Source organism: Channa argus, chromosome 14, assembly GCF_033026475.1.
Source record: "Channa argus isolate prfri chromosome 14, Channa argus male v1.0, whole genome shotgun sequence".
In the NCBI taxonomy this organism is placed as follows: Eukaryota; Metazoa; Chordata; class Actinopteri; order Anabantiformes; family Channidae; genus Channa; species Channa argus.
The window spans coordinates 24311378-24327434 of NC_090210.1; the positions used below are offsets into that span (position 1 = coordinate 24311378).

Below are 16057 nucleotides of genomic sequence, written 5' to 3' on the forward strand. Positions count from 1 at the left end.
AGTGGTCTTCTCCAGTTTTATCAGGGCCAAATGATTGAGCACAGCAAAGGTTCTAATTACAGGAAATAGTTGGCATTATCACTATAATCCATTTATCTGTGATCTTTTTAACAGATATGTCTGAGCCATTTTCATTTACTGTATTGTTTAAAATATTTAATTGAACAAAATTGCATTTTATTTATTTTACTTCCTTTTTTACTTGTATTGTGCAGCTTTTGTCAGTTTCATATTAATTCAGAGTAAATTTCATTTTGAATTTTTTTCCCGGATGTGTGAAAACTAATTTCCTCCACTGAAGAATCACTGACATCATGTCACAAACCTCATGTACAGATATTTCTGTCTGAATTCTGTCTGAATCTACACCGTTGCCAAGTTCAGATTAGTGTGCATCCCAATGTTAGGTAAATTATTACATCACATCATATTTCTCATCCATCCATGGATTTGTTTTCATTTTGGAAAATAAAATACACTGAATGAGCAGAATCGTGATTCTGAAAATAAAATACACTGAATGAGCAGAATCGCGATTCTGCTGTGACACTTCATGTTTTTTCTCTGTGACAGTGTGAGTTTTACTGAGCAGCTGCTGAGGTTGAGGAAAACTGGCTGACTGGCTTTTATCTGTGCTGCAATATTTTGCTGCCATTGTTCAAAATTAGGGAAGAGCTTTCAATTAAGATGTGAAGAACTGAATTTGTTTGATCAAAACCATGATTAGAGTTTTAAGTGTACACGTTTGAAGAAGCTTGCGTTTCTCTTTTTGTTCAGGTGCTGCCGACCCGCTGCACTTTCTGCACCAACATGAGCTCAAAGAATGTTGTTTTCAAGAAGATTTCTAAAGACAAGTCGGTGAGTGAAACATCTGAGGTGAAATAACCACAGGCGCACAAAATGTGAAGTTGTTGTAAGGACACATCGATACCTGCTATTAAACCCACAGCACCATCTTCAGGTGCCAAGTGCGTTTTCTTTCTAACAAAGGAAAATAGACAAAGGGATGTTGCAGTGAAAGAACTCTGATGAAACTAGATTTACTTTCAATGTATAAACTGAACCAATGAAACTGCAGAATGTCACTTAGTTAAACTGTGCAGCTTTTTAAAAATAGCTAAAGAAAATATGCACCTGGCATCGAACATGCTGTTATTTCTTGACGTTGACCATTTTCCGTCTCCCTGCATGTAATTCTGTGAAGCAGTTCAGCAGCTCGTCGCACTGATCCTCAGGTCAACTCAAAGTCACGGCAACGTGAGCTGAGCCACGTGTGCGAACAAAGCTTTATGTCAGATTACAGCTACTGCATCACTCTGCTCAAAAGTTTGAGTGGTTGTTTCAAACTATTTAATAACAGCACACAGTGTCTGGTGGATTAGAGGATGGCTGTGATGTACACAACCTCTTCGTGCTCTGCAGAGACAACAACCTGTGTTACCAGAGAACTCACTGTTAGTCTGACACTTCCTGCTGCTTTAACTATAGTTAGATCCGTTTTTTATTGTAACGTAGACTTTTTCTCTGTTGTAGTCAGTTTACAGTCGATTCTTGGCAGAATATGATTCTAATGATTTATACAGAGAAAACTTCTAAAAGCTATGAATGGGTTCTGTTGTTTTGAAGGCTGTTGTCACGTGGTATTTCATCCTAAATCTGCAGGGCCCTCGTTAGAAGCAACACCATTTTTTAGCCCTAACTGGTCATAATATTGAGGTGATGTTGGGAACATCCAAAGATTTCAGTGACTGTAGTGTAATGTAATGTATGTGTCTGTCGAGCTTCAACATAGAAAACACTGTAATGCTGCCTTAAACACATCATGCAAACTCTCCTCATGCTCCTCTACAATTATCCAGTTAGATCTACAGGAACAACTATGAATCAGTAGTAACCCTGTGAATAACAGTCTGTGCGACTGAAACAAATTCTGTTAGAGTGACAAGCAAGTCTGTACGTGAGCAAATCTGCCAACACTGACTCACTTTAGCCTGTTTACTGAACATTGGACCTTTTTACACTTAGGTCGAAGACAGTATTTTACAAAACACACATTTAATCTTCGTTTCTTCTCAGTTTTGACAGGGACAGTATCTTCTCTCCTACAGGTCGGAGTGTACATTGGAAAAAGGGACTTTATCGACCATGTTGACTCTGTGGATCCTCTGGGTGAGTTTGTCCAAAATTAAACATGAAAAAAAAAAAGTCCAGCTAACTTAATGGATCTTGAGATTAGAGGTTAAGAGTTCAGTTAGATCAAATCACTAAACCTGTGCCATTAGGTCTATTATCTATCCATTGTAACAGCTCATCCTGTTCAGGGTCAAGGGGGGCTGCTGCCTATCCCAGCTCTCATTGGGCATGAGGTGGGGTCCACCCTGGACAGGTCTCAAGTCAGGGCCAACACAGAGAGACACACACAGACAACCATTCATACTCTCCTTCACATCTATGGGGAATTTAGTCACAAATGAGCCTAACAAGCGAGTCTTTGGAGTGTGGGAGGAAGCCGGAGTACGTGGAGAAAACCCACATGAAGACGGTGAGAGCGTGTAAACTCCACACTGAAGGCTGGAGCCAGCAGAGATTCCAACCAGGGACCTTTTGGCTGTGAGGTGGCAGCAATAACAAGGGCTGCACCAAACAATGTATGTTTTGGCTGATTAATCTGTTGACCGTTTTTTCGATTTATCAATTAATCTATAGATAATTTTCCCATTTCCGCATATCATCAGTCATTTATATTTCGATATATTCTTCTCTTTAAACAAACAAATATGATAAAATATGCAGTGGTACTGTTATTTTACCTTCATGTTCCTCTACGTTCCATGTTGTTCACAATTCTCCATCCAGGATCTCACATCATTTTTTCTTCTTTTCTTTTTGCTCTTTGCAGCCAGAGTTGCTCTGTTTGTTAAAAAACGGGTCACTGCCATATTTGTTTTGGCAAGAATGTGCGTGAATTTGTTAACTGCTGTGGATTTTACTGTCCAGCAAATCATAGAAGCCAAACAGTTTAGTTCTCGTATCAGCATTTGGTTTGGCCGAGTACTCAATTGTAAGTACTTGTTCTTGAACTCAGTCTGTGTGTTAATATGCTTGTTCATGAGGCTGGACTTGTTTGTTTGCCACCTAGCTTCACTGCCCACCTTCCGACCATGTAGACCTGTCTGTCATGTGGCTCTGAATTTGTATTGTTGCTGGTAAATTCTAGCAGAACAGTAAAGACATGGGAGAAAGCAGCTTATGTTGTTTGTAACCCAGTAAAGCTTACAGTAGGAATTGAACTAAAGGTTTTAGGGTATTTGGTGTTTGGTTATCTGCTCTTTGTGGTCACAACTTCACTGAAAGACTCTGGCTCAGGGACCTGAGAGGCAAAAGTCAATCAATTCGCCATTATCCATATGTCCCAGTACTTTTTCTCTTTCCCCGGCATAAGGAAGCGTGGCCTTATTTTCATTATCCAGACAATAAAACTTTGTTTAAAATTTCTGTTTCCTTTAATCTCCGAAATAACTTGTGTTTTTTTCCCACTAGATGGCGTCATCCTCGTTGATCCTGAGGCACTGCAGGGGAGAAAAGGTCAGTAACCATAGTTCATTAACTTAGTATTAGTTTTATAGTATTACAGGAGATTAAGCTTAAGATACAGTTTACCTGCCACATTTGTCCTGAAGTGTGACAGACCTGTTTCCTTGGCCCCTCAGAGTTTAGTTTCATTTCCCTTCAACACGTTTAATATATCTCAATCTTGTCTCATCTAGTTCCAGCTGTATTAAATTCAGACTGAGTGAAATATTTGTATGGCTGCTCTTTCTATCTAATAGAATTAATCTTTATGTCTCGTAAAAAGGTTTTAATCCACAAAACACTGAAGTGAAATAACAGACATAAAGGACCGGAAACATCAGTGTCTCTCTCCTGTCCTCCAGTGTTCGTCACGCTGTCTTGCATCTTTCGCTACGGCAGAGACGACATGGATGTGATTGGAATCGCCTTTCGCAGGGAGCTGTACCTGTCCACGCGCCAGGTGTACCCCCCTCTGCAGGATCTCGAGAAAGGAATCCACACCAAGAGTCAAGCCAAGCTGCTGCGCAAGCTAGGAAACAATGCCTACCCGTTCTTCTTTGAGGTGAGAGGAACAAGCCGGATGATGCTTCAATAGCGGGATTCAATAGCATGGATGTAATACTGCTTTTAAATGATACTGGAGCTTTAAACTTTACTGTCGAGGTCGTGAGGAACAGTAGGAGGTTTATTTCATTATTTTGTAATACTCCTCTTACGTATTACTCTGCCTCTTATATGTTATGATTTTATTTATCAATATGTTGAGATGTATTTGCTAAAAATCAGCGAGTAAATAAAGACTCTGACTTTGTAAAATTCCCTCTCAGTTTCCTGACAACCTGCCTTGCTCAGTGGCTCTGCAGCCAGCGCCCCACGATGTTGGCAAGGTGAGACCCAGACTAAGGAGTCAAAGTAGAAGCCAACGTGTCCCATGATGCTGATGCCTCTATTCTTCTTTGCAGCAATGCGCAGTGGAATTTGAGATCAAAGCTTTCAGTGCTGAGAGTCAGGACGCTAAAGTGCGCAAACGGTGAGTGTCAGTTAATTCGTCCCAGCTGCAAGAACGTGGAAGCTACACCCAGACTTTGTAAACTGAAGTTATTACCATTTTTGTCCAACAGGAGCACAGTGAAGTTAATGATTAGAAAGGTCCAGTACGCTCCAGAGAGCGAGGGACTGGCCCCCTCTGTTGAAACCACCAGGGATTTTCTCATGTCAGACAAACCGCTGCATGTCAAGGCGACTCTGGACAAAGAGGTTTGCTCCTACACATCAATATCAGCTTCAGCTTCATTAACAGTCAAGACTCAAAGTACTCATGTTTTACTTTCAGTCCACATCACACTGAAGACATTTTATCAGTCAGGCGAGGATCCAGAGTCCAGGATCTCAGTGGATCAAATTCTCCAGCTCAAATATCAAAATGAAACGTGGTTGTTGTCATAGAATTTTGATAGTGTGAGAAGTTCTTGCTTTACGTTCTTTAATGAGGGTTTTTTAGAGGCCGTTTTTACTTCCAGTTGTGTGATGAGGAAAGTGGTGTTGGACTGATTATAAAGCACCTTGAAGCCAATTTGTAATTTTGGGCTATACCACAGTACTAATGCAGCAAGAACAAACGCTATTTTATGTTTCCATTATATGTTCTATTATATGTTCTATTGTTTTTCATTGATGCTGATATTTATCAGATACTGATATATATCAGTTCATTAACCAGATGTTGATAAAAGACCTTAAACAGGGAAGATTAACTTTATCCACCTTGAGTACTGTAACATCAGAACATAATCTGATGTATTTGCCTCTTGTTTTCAGATTTACTACCATGGTGAGGTCATCAAAGTACATGTCAGCGTAACAAACAACTCCAGCAAAACCGTAAAGAACATCATCGTCTCTGGTAAATAATTCCTGCCATTCCATATTATTTTGACTCTAAGTGGAAATGTGTTGGGGGTTAATGTTAAAAAAGCTCAAAATATTTGACCTCATTGGAAAAGAAAAATAAATAAATCAATAATAATTCACTGAATGGAATTGGTGAGTTACACTTGCTTATGTCTCCTCTGCAGTTGATCAAGTTTCCACTGTGGTGTTATACTCCAATGACAGCTACGTCAAATCTGTGGCCATCGAGGAGCATGGGTAATAGTCACCACACACACACACACACACACACACACACACAACACACACACACACTCCACAAAAATGTTTATGTCTGTACTAGTGTATAAATCTTTAACAGTACTAAAAATAAAAGTCCTGTTTAGAAAGGGAATAAAGAAAAACACATCTCAAAGCTGAAACCAGTGGAGCTGTGTGTTTACAGTGTAAAGGGGCATTTTTAGTACTGATACTGATTATTGTTGCTGTCATTTGCTGCCTTGCATGCTGCACAGTTCTCCATCACTTCATTAGACAGGGTTTGCCCCCGCGTCTTCTATCAGTTGGATGTACCTGGAAAACTGTTTCGGTTCCTTTCGAGGTGGATCTACTCCCTCAGGATGTCTGAACTGTACTCAATTTCTAATACTTAGTGCTTAGACATCCTATGTAGGGAACTTATCTCGACGGCTTTTATTTGTGACTTCATTCTTTTGGTTACCACCTAAAATTGACCACAGGTGTGGGGTTGGAACAATAAATACTGGTAAATTGGCAATTTTACTCCAAATAATTAAATCATGCCAGTTTTAGAAGTTTTGTTCTTGATCGTTAATCAGGACCTTGGGTTTTGGGATTAGTAGCTACTATTTTACTAGTAGCTGCTATTTCAATGTGTCAGATACAAATGTATTCATCATTGTGTGGTGATTACACACCCGATACCAAATGATAGTACTAACAAACGAATATGATTGGGATGTCCTTGCTGTGGGTACATTCGTATTCAGCCCCTTTACTCTGATACCACTAACTAAAATCCAGTGGAACCAATTGTCTTCAGAAGTCACCTAATTAGTAACTAGAGTCCACCTGTGTGTAATTTAACCTCAGTATAAATCCAGCTGTTCTGTGAAGCCCTCAGAGGTTTGTTAGAGAACATTAGTGAACAAACAGCATCATGACGTCCAAGGAACACAGCAGAGGTCAGGGATAAAGTTGTGGAGAAGTTTATAGCAGCGTTAGGTTATAAAAAATATCCCAAGCTTTGAAAATCTCACGGAGCTCTGTACAATCCACTATCTAAAATGGAAAGAGTGTGGCACAACTGCAAACCTACCAAGACATGGCCGTCCACCTAAACTGACAGGCCGGACAGAGAGCATTAATCAGAGAATGAGCCAAGAGGCCCATGGTAACTCTGGAGGAGCTGCAGAGATCCACAGCTCAGGTGGAGAATCTGTCCATAGAACACGTATTAGCTGTGTGCTCCACAAATCTGGCCTTTATGGAAGATGTGGCAAGAAGAAAGACTTTGTTGAAAGAAAGACATAAAAAGTCCCCAGAAGCCATGTGGGGGACACAGCAAACATGTGGAAGAAGGTGCTCTGGTCAGATAAGACCAAAATTAAACTCTTTGACCTAAATGTAAAACATTATGTGTGTCTGAAACCTAACACTGCACATCACCCTGAACACACCATCCCACCGTGAAACATGGTGGTGGCAGCATCATGTTGTGGGGATGATTTTCTTCAGCAGGGACAGGGAAGCTGCTCAGAGTTGATGGGAAGATGGATGGAGCCAAATACAGGACAATTTTAGAAGAAAACCTGTTCAGACTGGGGAGGAGGTTCATCTTCCAGCAGGACAACAACCCTAAACATACAGCCAGAGCTACAAAGGAAGAGATCAAAGCATATTCATGTGTTAGAATGACCCAGTCAAAGTCCTGACTTTGAGCTGTTTTCCAAAGAAGAAAGTTTCACTCTCTAGATGTGTAAAGCTGGTAGAGACAAACCCCAAAAGACTTGCAGCTGTAATTGCAGCAAAAGGTGGTTTTACAAGGTATTGACTCAGCGAGCTGAACACAAATGCAAGTCACACTTTTATTGTAAAAAAGTTTGAAAACCATTTATCATTTTCCTTTCACTTCACAATTCCACTTTGTGTCGGTCTATTACAATAAAACACATTTGCATTTGTGGCTGTAACATGACAAAATGTGGAACATTTCAAGGGGTATAAATACTTTTGCAAGGCACTGTAATATGATCAGATACTACATGTACCCACTGAGCATTGAGAGCATTTACACTCACACCTTAGAGTGAACATTAACAGAATATCACTTTGTAACACTTGTGGTTTGCATTTCACTGCCTTATTATGTGAAATAAAACCAACCTCTGGACTGATGAACAAGGAAACTGGTATTATAACTAACTTGCTTCGAGGAGACTTGTAGAGAACTATGAAATGAAAACTCTGAGAAAGATCACTTATAAAAGTGAGTACTGGGAAAGCTGTTTTTTTTAACTTGCTGAAGACTGAAGACACACTGACCTACACTAAAGAAGCAGGTGACAGGACCATCTGATTCTCTCATGGCTTCGAAGTTGGAGAAGGATCTCTGCTGTCCTGTCTGCCATGACATCTTTTTAGATCCTGTCATCCTGCCATGTTGCCACAGTTTCTGTAGAGACTGTCTGCAGAAATGGTGGACAGTGAGAACCATTCACGATTGTCCACTTTGCAAGAAAAGGTCTTCAAAGGAATTCCTTTCATGTAATTTTACTTTGAAAAGGCTGTGTGAGAGCTTCTTACAGGAGAGAGACACAAGCTCTTCAGATGATCTTTGCAGTCTCCACTCTGAGAAACTCAAGCTATTCTGTGAGGACCATCAGCAGCCAGTGTGTGTCGTGTGCAAAGATTCAGAAAAACACACCAACCACAGATTCAGACCCATCGATGAAGCTGCGCAACAACACAAGAAAGAAATTAAGAAAACACTGGAGCCTTTAAAGGAGAAGTTAAAGGTTTTCGAAGAAATAAAAATGAAGTTTGATCAAACAGCAGAACACATTAAGGTCCAGGCCCGACACACAGAGAGGCAGATTAAGGAGCAGTTTAAGAAGCTTCACCGGTTTCTAGAAGAGGAAGAGGAGGCCAGGATGGCTGCACTGAGGGAGGAAGAGGAGCAGAAGAGTCAGAGGATGAAGGAGAAGATGGAGGCTCTGAGCAGAGAGATGGCAGCTCTTTCAGACACAGTCAGAGCCACAGAGGACGAGCTGAGAGCTGAAGACGTCTTATTCCTGCACAACTACAAGGCTGCAGTGGACAGAGTCCAGCAGTGCCCCCTGCTGGAGGATCCACAGCTGTCCTCAGGAGCTCTGATAGACCAGGCCAAACACCTGGGCAACCTGAGCTTCAACATCTGGAACAAGATGAAGGATGTGGTCTCCTACACTCCTGTGGTGCTGGATCCAAACACTGCTCACCCAGAACTGATCCTGTCTGAAGATCTGACCAGTGTGAGGCAAGGAGAGCAACAGAAGCTTCCTGACAATCCAGAGAGGGTGAGGTGTTGTCATTTCTCTGTCCTGGGCTCTGAGGGCTTTAACTCAGGGACTCACAGCTGGGACATCGATGTGGGAGACAGCACAGACTGGGAACTGGGTGTGTTCTCAGAGTCTGTCCAGAGGAAGGCAAACTCATGGCCTGGATTGTGGACAATATGGTTCAGCCACGGTAAATACAAAGCATACTCTACCTTTCATGTATCCAGTGTTTTTGTGCTGAAGGAGACACTTCGGAAGATCAGAGTGAGCTTGGACTTTGAAGCAGGGGAACTGTTGTTTCTTGATCCTGATACCGACACACACATTTACACATTCACAGACACGTTCAAAGACAAAGTATTCCCATATATTCGGAATGGGAAACTTTTCACATTAAAGGTTTTGCCAGCAAAGGTTTCTGTGACAGTAGAATAGCAGAAAAACATTTGTGTATTTGTAATCATCCATTTCAAACTCTTCTAAAGTAACTTATGAATAATTACAAACTTAACAAATCTCTGCCAGTTTGCCATCATAGTTTCATACCTTTGCTGTTATGCTTGTGAAAATGTTCCCTGTACCTACTTACTCGTACTCGTATCATATTATGGCAGTTTAGATGATCTGGATGAACATGTCTAATCTTATTTTAATTCACATCATTGTATTCAGAGATCTCAAATATTAATTTGGTGAGCTCAGTGTTATTACTGACAGAGACCAGGGCTGGAGAAGCTGTGAAAAATACTCCTAAATCATAATTAACCACCAGTTTTACTCTTAATAATTTGAATCATATGACCAACAAAAGGGCCATAAATGTAAATAAGCTTTGGCTTCAGACTATTTATTTCTTGATCTCACTTGAGAGGACATCAATCACCATATCAGTCATCATTTGTACCAGCTAAAGGTGCAGTTATTATGTTCCCCTTACACTGAAACTTCATGTAGGGGGATGCAAACTTAACTCTAACCTAACACAATAATAAAAATAATTAATAAGTGTTTTGGGGGCCTTTCTGTTTATCCCGTGAGTTCAGGGTCGCCATAGTGGATCATTGTCTGCATGTTGATTTGGCACAGTTTTTACACCGGATGCCCTTCCTGACACAACCCTCCCGAATTTCTACCGAGCTTGGACCAGCACTGCAGAGTGTCAGTGCATTGCCCAGAGACACTTTGACATATAGCTGGGAACGAGGATTGAACTACTGAAGCTGTTGTCGACTGCCTTTACCAACTGAGCTATATCTGCCCCTAATAACAGTTATTAATAATAATAATAATAATAATAATAATAATAATAATAATAATAATAATAATAATAATAATAATAATGTATATTTAGTTGGTGCAAATTAACTGTATCATACCCTCAGAGTTTGGATAAGTGTTGTAAAATGATTTTGCACATTTGGAAATTGTTGCCATGTATTGATTTCTTTTTAATCAGGGTCTTTGTTTCTTTCTTTAGTGTTTGTTTGTATTCTTGTTCTTACTGTGTAATTGTGTAGTTTGCAGTACTGCTGAATGATATTTGAACATCTCAGTCTCTACTTATAGATTGTTTGTTTCCTCACCCAAAAGTTGACCAAACCTATTCTCTAATTTTGGACCGAATTATTTTGTGATAAAGAAACGTTTCCATAGGAGACTTGTGTGTTAGTATTAGCATAGTAAGTGAGTACATGTTCAAACATTGTATTTGTAATAACTAAATAATATTCATAAAACTGAGCAAGTTTTCAACTAAATAAAACATAAAACCAACTTTTCAGCTCACCCCAAATTGATTTACTTATTTTAATATAATTTAAATGCACTATATTCAGTTACACAGCTTAAAACAAATTGAACAAGGAAGTTCTATAAGATCAATGTTAAATTTGTAGTTTATTATCACACTTCTTCTTTTTTTGAGGTTTTACCTCTGAATTAGTACATACACAGCATTTTATAGCAACAAAGCTTTTGGTTGGTGTGTAACTCTGCTCATGTGACAAAGCTCCACCTTTCTCATGACTAAGCTGAGCCTAACCAGGAACAGGAAGACATTTTTTACTGTATATATTTTCCATTGGTGACAAAAACAACAAAGTAAGAGACAAACTGCACCATTCGCCACTCAATGAAGCTTATCCTACTCCTACAGAAGAGGAAATACTGGGAGTCCTGGAACACTTCAACCTCTTTTTTTTCCAAGGCTGAAAGTGAAAGTAATTTTAAACCTTCTGACTTACAGACTGTCTGCCTGCTGTCTGTCCAGCCTCACAGACAAAATGGCATCACACTCGGAAGAACATCTGAACTGTCCTGTTTGCTGCGACATTTATAAAGATCCTGTCCTCCTGACATGTAGCCACAGCTTCTGTAATGTCTGTCTGCAGAGCTGGTGGAGAGCTAGAGGCATTCAAGACTGTCCAGTTTGTAAGAAACTTTCTTTGCAGAGTGAACCACCCTGTAACTTGGTGTTAAAGAACCTGTGTGAGTCCTTCCTACAGGAGAGACACCAGAGATCCACAGAGGGTCTCTGCAGTCTGCACTCTGAGAGACTCAAACTCTTCTGTCTGGACCATCAGCAGCCAGTGTGTGTCATCTGCAGGCATTCAGAAAAACACACCAACCACAGATTCAGACCCATCGATGAAGCTGCGCAACAACACAAGAAAGAAATTAAGAAAACACTGGAGCCTTTAAAGGAGAAGTTAAAGGTTTTCGAAGAAATAAAAATGAAATTTGATCAAACAGCAGAACACATTAAGGTCCAGGCCCGACACACAGAGAGGCAGATTAAGGAGCAGTTTAAGAAGCTTCACCGGTTTCTAGAAGAGGAAGAGGAGGCCAGGATGGCTGCACTGAGGGAGGAAGAGGAGCAGAAGAGTCAGAGGATGAAGGAGAAGATGGAGGCTCTGAGCAGAGAGATAGCAGCTCTTTCAGACACAGTCAGAGCCACAGAGGACGAGCTGAGAGCTGAAGATGTCTCATTCCTGCACAACTACAAGGCTGCAGTGGACAGAGTCCAGCAGTGCCCCCTGCTGGAGGATCCACAGCTGGGCTCAGGAGCTCTGATAGACCAGGCCAAACACCTGGGCAACCTGAGCTTCAACATCTGGAACAAGATGAAGGACGTGGTCTCCTACACTCCTGTGGTGCTGGATCCAAACACTGCTCACCCAGAACTGATCCTGTCTGAAGATCTGACCAGTGTGAAACGTAAAGACAGTCAGGTGTTTCCTGAAAACCCAGAGAGGTTTGATTTGTACACCTCAGTCCTGGGCTCTGAGAGCTTTAACTCAGGGTCTCACAGCTGGGACATCAAGGTTGGAGACAGTTCAGATTGGACTGTGGGTGTGCTTGGAGAGTCTGTCCTGAGGAAAGGAGTCATACTGTATGAATTATGGACTTTATGGTTGTCTGATGGGAAATACAGAACATTCTCCACATCGCTTCGATGCTCTGATCTTGTACTGAAGAAGAAACTCCAGAGGATCAGAGTGAATCTGGACTGGGAGGAAGGAAAGTTGTTGTTCTCTGATGCCGATACAAACACACACATACACACATTCTCACACACCTTTACTGACAGATTGTTTCCATACTTCAGCAACTGGACTGAATTTCCATTGACAGTTCAACCAGTCAAAGTCTCTGTGACTCTTGAATAACACACTTAGACACGACGATGCTCATGACGGTGCCTTTGTTATTACACCTTTTGGACTTTAACTCCTTCCTGAAGTTCTTGTCTGCACTAGTGGTGCCGCCCAGCGCCAAAAGCTTTATTAAGCTGGTGTAAAGTGTTTCTCATCAAATACAGTGGGTACTTTATTTCCTTTTACTTATTTTATTTGGATCTAATAATCTGTCACTAACAGCTTTTCTTTTTAGGCAGCATATGAAAAAGAAACTGCAACATAGGCCTGACAATGTAAATAACAAGCCCCATTTTAGGGGTTTAGGGAGTTAGGGTTTTAATCATTACATCTTGATGCCTCCACCCTGTTCCCACCTCACAGCTTAAGGAGCCTATTCAGGCCAGGGTGGAACAAAGGTCTATAGGTTATAACTGGGTTCCCTAACCTCTTTATTCACACTGAAGAAGCTGCTTGGAAGAGTAGCAAAATGTTTCTAACCAAGAAGAAAGAAGTCCAGTTGACGTGATTCAATCTTCGGATAACCAAACCTGGATGACGAGAATCTTCACCGACATTAAACATTCATACACATATGCAAGTACATTAACAGTATTAAGTTGTGACAAACTAAGCACAGTGCATTAAGAAAATGCAATATTCAACAATATTGAAGAATATTCTTTAATAAAGAATAATAAAGCAAATCTTATATCCAAAAACAACCTTATATTATGCACCAACCTTATAAAACTAAAGCTGTGACCTTTCCAATCTCTTTTGAGACATGTTGCAGGCATCAAATTTAACATGATCCAGTTTTGTTTTTGTTTTTTTACAAATCTCTCAGTTTCAACATTTTGATATTTTGTCTTTGATCAGTTATGTTTTTTGGAAGCAGACTTACTTTGATTCTCTGATAAATGATGGTAAATTACTTCACTGTGTAGCTGTTTTGCAGAACAGGTTTTATAAAACATCTGTTCTAGACCTGCTTAACCAATAAACAATCACATCTGTCATTAATCTTAACTTTTATTTTCAATGGCTGAAAGATTCACCATAAGATCCAAACTGTTCCAGAGCATTTTCCTGCATTTTCAGGGAACCTTTGTAAGGCCAAGCTAACATGATGACAGCCTGACTGACCTCTGTCTGGTGGAGAAAGAAAGAAATTGGAAAGCGTCCGGTGTGTAAAAAGAGTATTGTTGCAGAGGGAGCCACACTGTAACCTGACTTAAAAGAAGCTACAAAGATTGTCGGTTTAACATCTTTTATCATTTTTATCTTTTTTTATATTCACCACATATACACAAAAACCAACAATTAATTATTTCTACTCACATTTACTGTCTGACCGTCTCAAACCTGGATTATTTTGTCTCTGGTGTGTCTGTCCTCCTTTGCTGTCCAGAAACTATTAAAAACACATCGGCCAGACACACGGCTTCACTAAATGTTTCTTTGTTGCAAAATGCTTGAAGATTTGCTTGAAATATTTTTGCTTGCACAGTTGACTGGCTTAATTAACACAGAAGTTGTTGTGATGCTGATGATTTGGACGAACGTTTGTTAAAATGTATGTTCCCCAAATGTTTTGGAATAAAGAAAAGATGTCACCCAGTGCAGTGGTGTATCTGGCCCATGTCTTTTTAATTCTTTGTCTGAATATAGTTTCTCATGCAAAGTAACTTACATCCCTGAAACCTTTAAAAAGCTTCAATATATTACAGTAATGTATTTAAGCTTTTCATTTTTTACACCTGCTCATTTTATTGTACTTTAAATTAAACCTTCCTCCATTTTCACTTTTGTTTTGAAACTTAACTTTAGTCTCAAGTGTCCAACCTCCCAATGGGCCAGCAGGATATTTAAGATGTAAAGGCTCAGTATTCATGGCTGAGGTTGTTGATCCGCCTTTTGCTTGTTGTCTATTTCATGTCTCAGCGACTCTGTGTCTGCTGGAGCGACCCTACACAAAGTCTACACTCTGCTGCCTCTGCTGGCCAACAACAGGGAGAGGAGGGGCATCGCTCTGGACGGCAAACTCAAGCACGAAGACACCAACCTGGCATCATCCAGCATGTGAGCAAACAGTCAGACGCAGCATCTTCAGACATGCTGAACGTCAGCTCAGACACATGCTTTCTTCTCTTCTAGTATCAAGGAGGGTGTGCTGAAGGAGGTGCTGGGCATCATGGTTTCATATAAAGTCATGGTGAAGCTCATCGTTGGAGGGTTAGTCACAACTGTGTGTGTGTGTGTGTGTGTGTGTGTGTGTGTGTGTGTGTGTGTGTGTGTCACTATTTCAAAACATTAAGCCTGAATGGGTTCAAACTAACATAATTAGGTTTGAGCCTGAGATGCAGGCAGTGGTGACTATCACTTAAGTAGATGTGTTCAGTGCACCGAGCTCTTTATATGAACACTACAGCACTGCCAAGTCTTTACTAACAGAGAAACAGGACATGCATAATGTTTTTTGTTTATTAGGTTAGTTCACACAAAGTCCTGAGTCTTATAATAAATGCCCTTATGGAAAAAGTACATGTGAAGTGTAAGATTTCACTTGTGTCAAAAGTTGTTTTTTCAGTTGTTCGGATTTTTATCTTCTGTGCTCCCTCTGTGCTCATAGGATGATGGGATCAAGGTGGGTGGATCTTTGCTTGTTTTCATTACTAGTTAACCACTGCTCCATTTAGTTTGAGTAGAGAAAATGCCAAAGACTAGTCATAATAGTAACAAAAAGTCTGAATAGAAGATAAATGGTCTATTTATTGAAATTTATTTCATGTTTCTGATTTCTTGATCAGGATATAATGAATTTATTTGTAAAAGACAGTAAAATGTTGTCATTTTACACATGTAAATCTTTTAATATCTTTTTTTCAGGGTAGTTCATATTTATTAACATGGATTCTCGTTTGCTCAATTATGCATTATGATTCACAGTGATGAATCTTTAATCCAGTAAAGACAGTTGCAGTTTCGCTTTTTATTGCAGTGAGGTCGGCCTAGAAGTTCCCTTTAAACTGATGCATCCTAAACCAGCTGCAGGTAAGAAACATACAGATCATTTCAACAACCGACTGTACAGTTAACCTGAATCTGAACTGTCCTGGTTTTTCTCTTCTTTATTTCTGCCAACAGTGAAGGAGGGGTAAGCAGCGGTTCTCTCTCCTCCAGCTTTAAGCATTGATACTATTAATTGCTATTCGTCCATTTCACTAAACTTCAACTGTGCTGCTTTTGTCGGCAGTGAGATTGAGGAGGAGATGGTGTTCCAGGAGTTCAAGCGCTCCTACCTGAAGGGGGTGATCGCAGACGACGAGGACGAAGAGGGAAATGTCTCAGGTGGCGACGACGTGCCCAAAGAGAAGTAGCGGAGACAGTTGAGCT

At 40.3% G+C, this 16057-nt stretch overlaps 3 protein-coding genes across 3 annotated transcripts; all 3 read left to right on the forward strand.

Moving 5' to 3' along the window:
• Positions 1-810: 810 nt before the first annotated feature.
• Positions 811-14747, forward strand: LOC137098208 (S-arrestin-like). The gene is made up of 10 exons (XM_067474194.1): positions 811-858; positions 2109-2169; positions 3541-3585; positions 3936-4135; positions 4401-4460; positions 4536-4603; positions 4695-4830; positions 5392-5476; positions 5649-5721; positions 14606-14747. The coding sequence occupies exons 1-10, from the start codon at positions 811-813 to the stop codon at positions 14745-14747; spliced, it is 918 nt and encodes a 305-aa protein (XP_067330295.1).
• Positions 7602-10759, forward strand: LOC137098205 (nuclear factor 7, ovary-like). Its single transcript, XM_067474191.1, has one exon. The coding sequence runs from the start codon at positions 8070-8072 to the stop codon at positions 9456-9458; it is 1389 nt and encodes a 462-aa protein (XP_067330292.1). The 5' UTR covers positions 7602-8069; the 3' UTR covers positions 9459-10759.
• Positions 11027-14725, forward strand: LOC137098206 (nuclear factor 7, ovary-like). The gene is made up of 2 exons (XM_067474192.1): positions 11027-12842; positions 14606-14725. Exon 1 carries the CDS (start codon positions 11306-11308, stop codon positions 12689-12691), a length of 1386 nt encoding a protein of 461 aa, XP_067330293.1. The 5' UTR covers positions 11027-11305; the 3' UTR covers positions 12692-12842; positions 14606-14725.
• Positions 14748-16057: the final 1310 nt, after the last annotated feature.

What these genes read in the sequence shown, in the direction of transcription:
- LOC137098205 (XM_067474191.1), top strand. Translation starts at nt 8,070, where the DNA reads ATGGCTTCGAAGTTGGAGAAGGATCTCTGCTGTCCTGTCTGCCATGAC.
- LOC137098206 (XM_067474192.1), top strand. Translation starts at nt 11,306, where the DNA reads ATGGCATCACACTCGGAAGAACATCTGAACTGTCCTGTTTGCTGCGAC.
- LOC137098208 (XM_067474194.1), top strand. Translation starts at nt 811, where the DNA reads ATGAGCTCAAAGAATGTTGTTTTCAAGAAGATTTCTAAAGACAAGTCG. An exon ending in AGATTTCTAAAGACAAGTCG is followed by an intron (nt 859 to 2,108) that starts GTGAGTGAAACA and finishes TCTCTCCTACAG; the next exon opens with GTCGGAGTGTACATTGGAAA. An exon ending in AGGCGACTCTGGACAAAGAG is followed by an intron (nt 4,831 to 5,391) that starts GTTTGCTCCTAC and finishes TCTTGTTTTCAG; the next exon opens with ATTTACTACCATGGTGAGGT.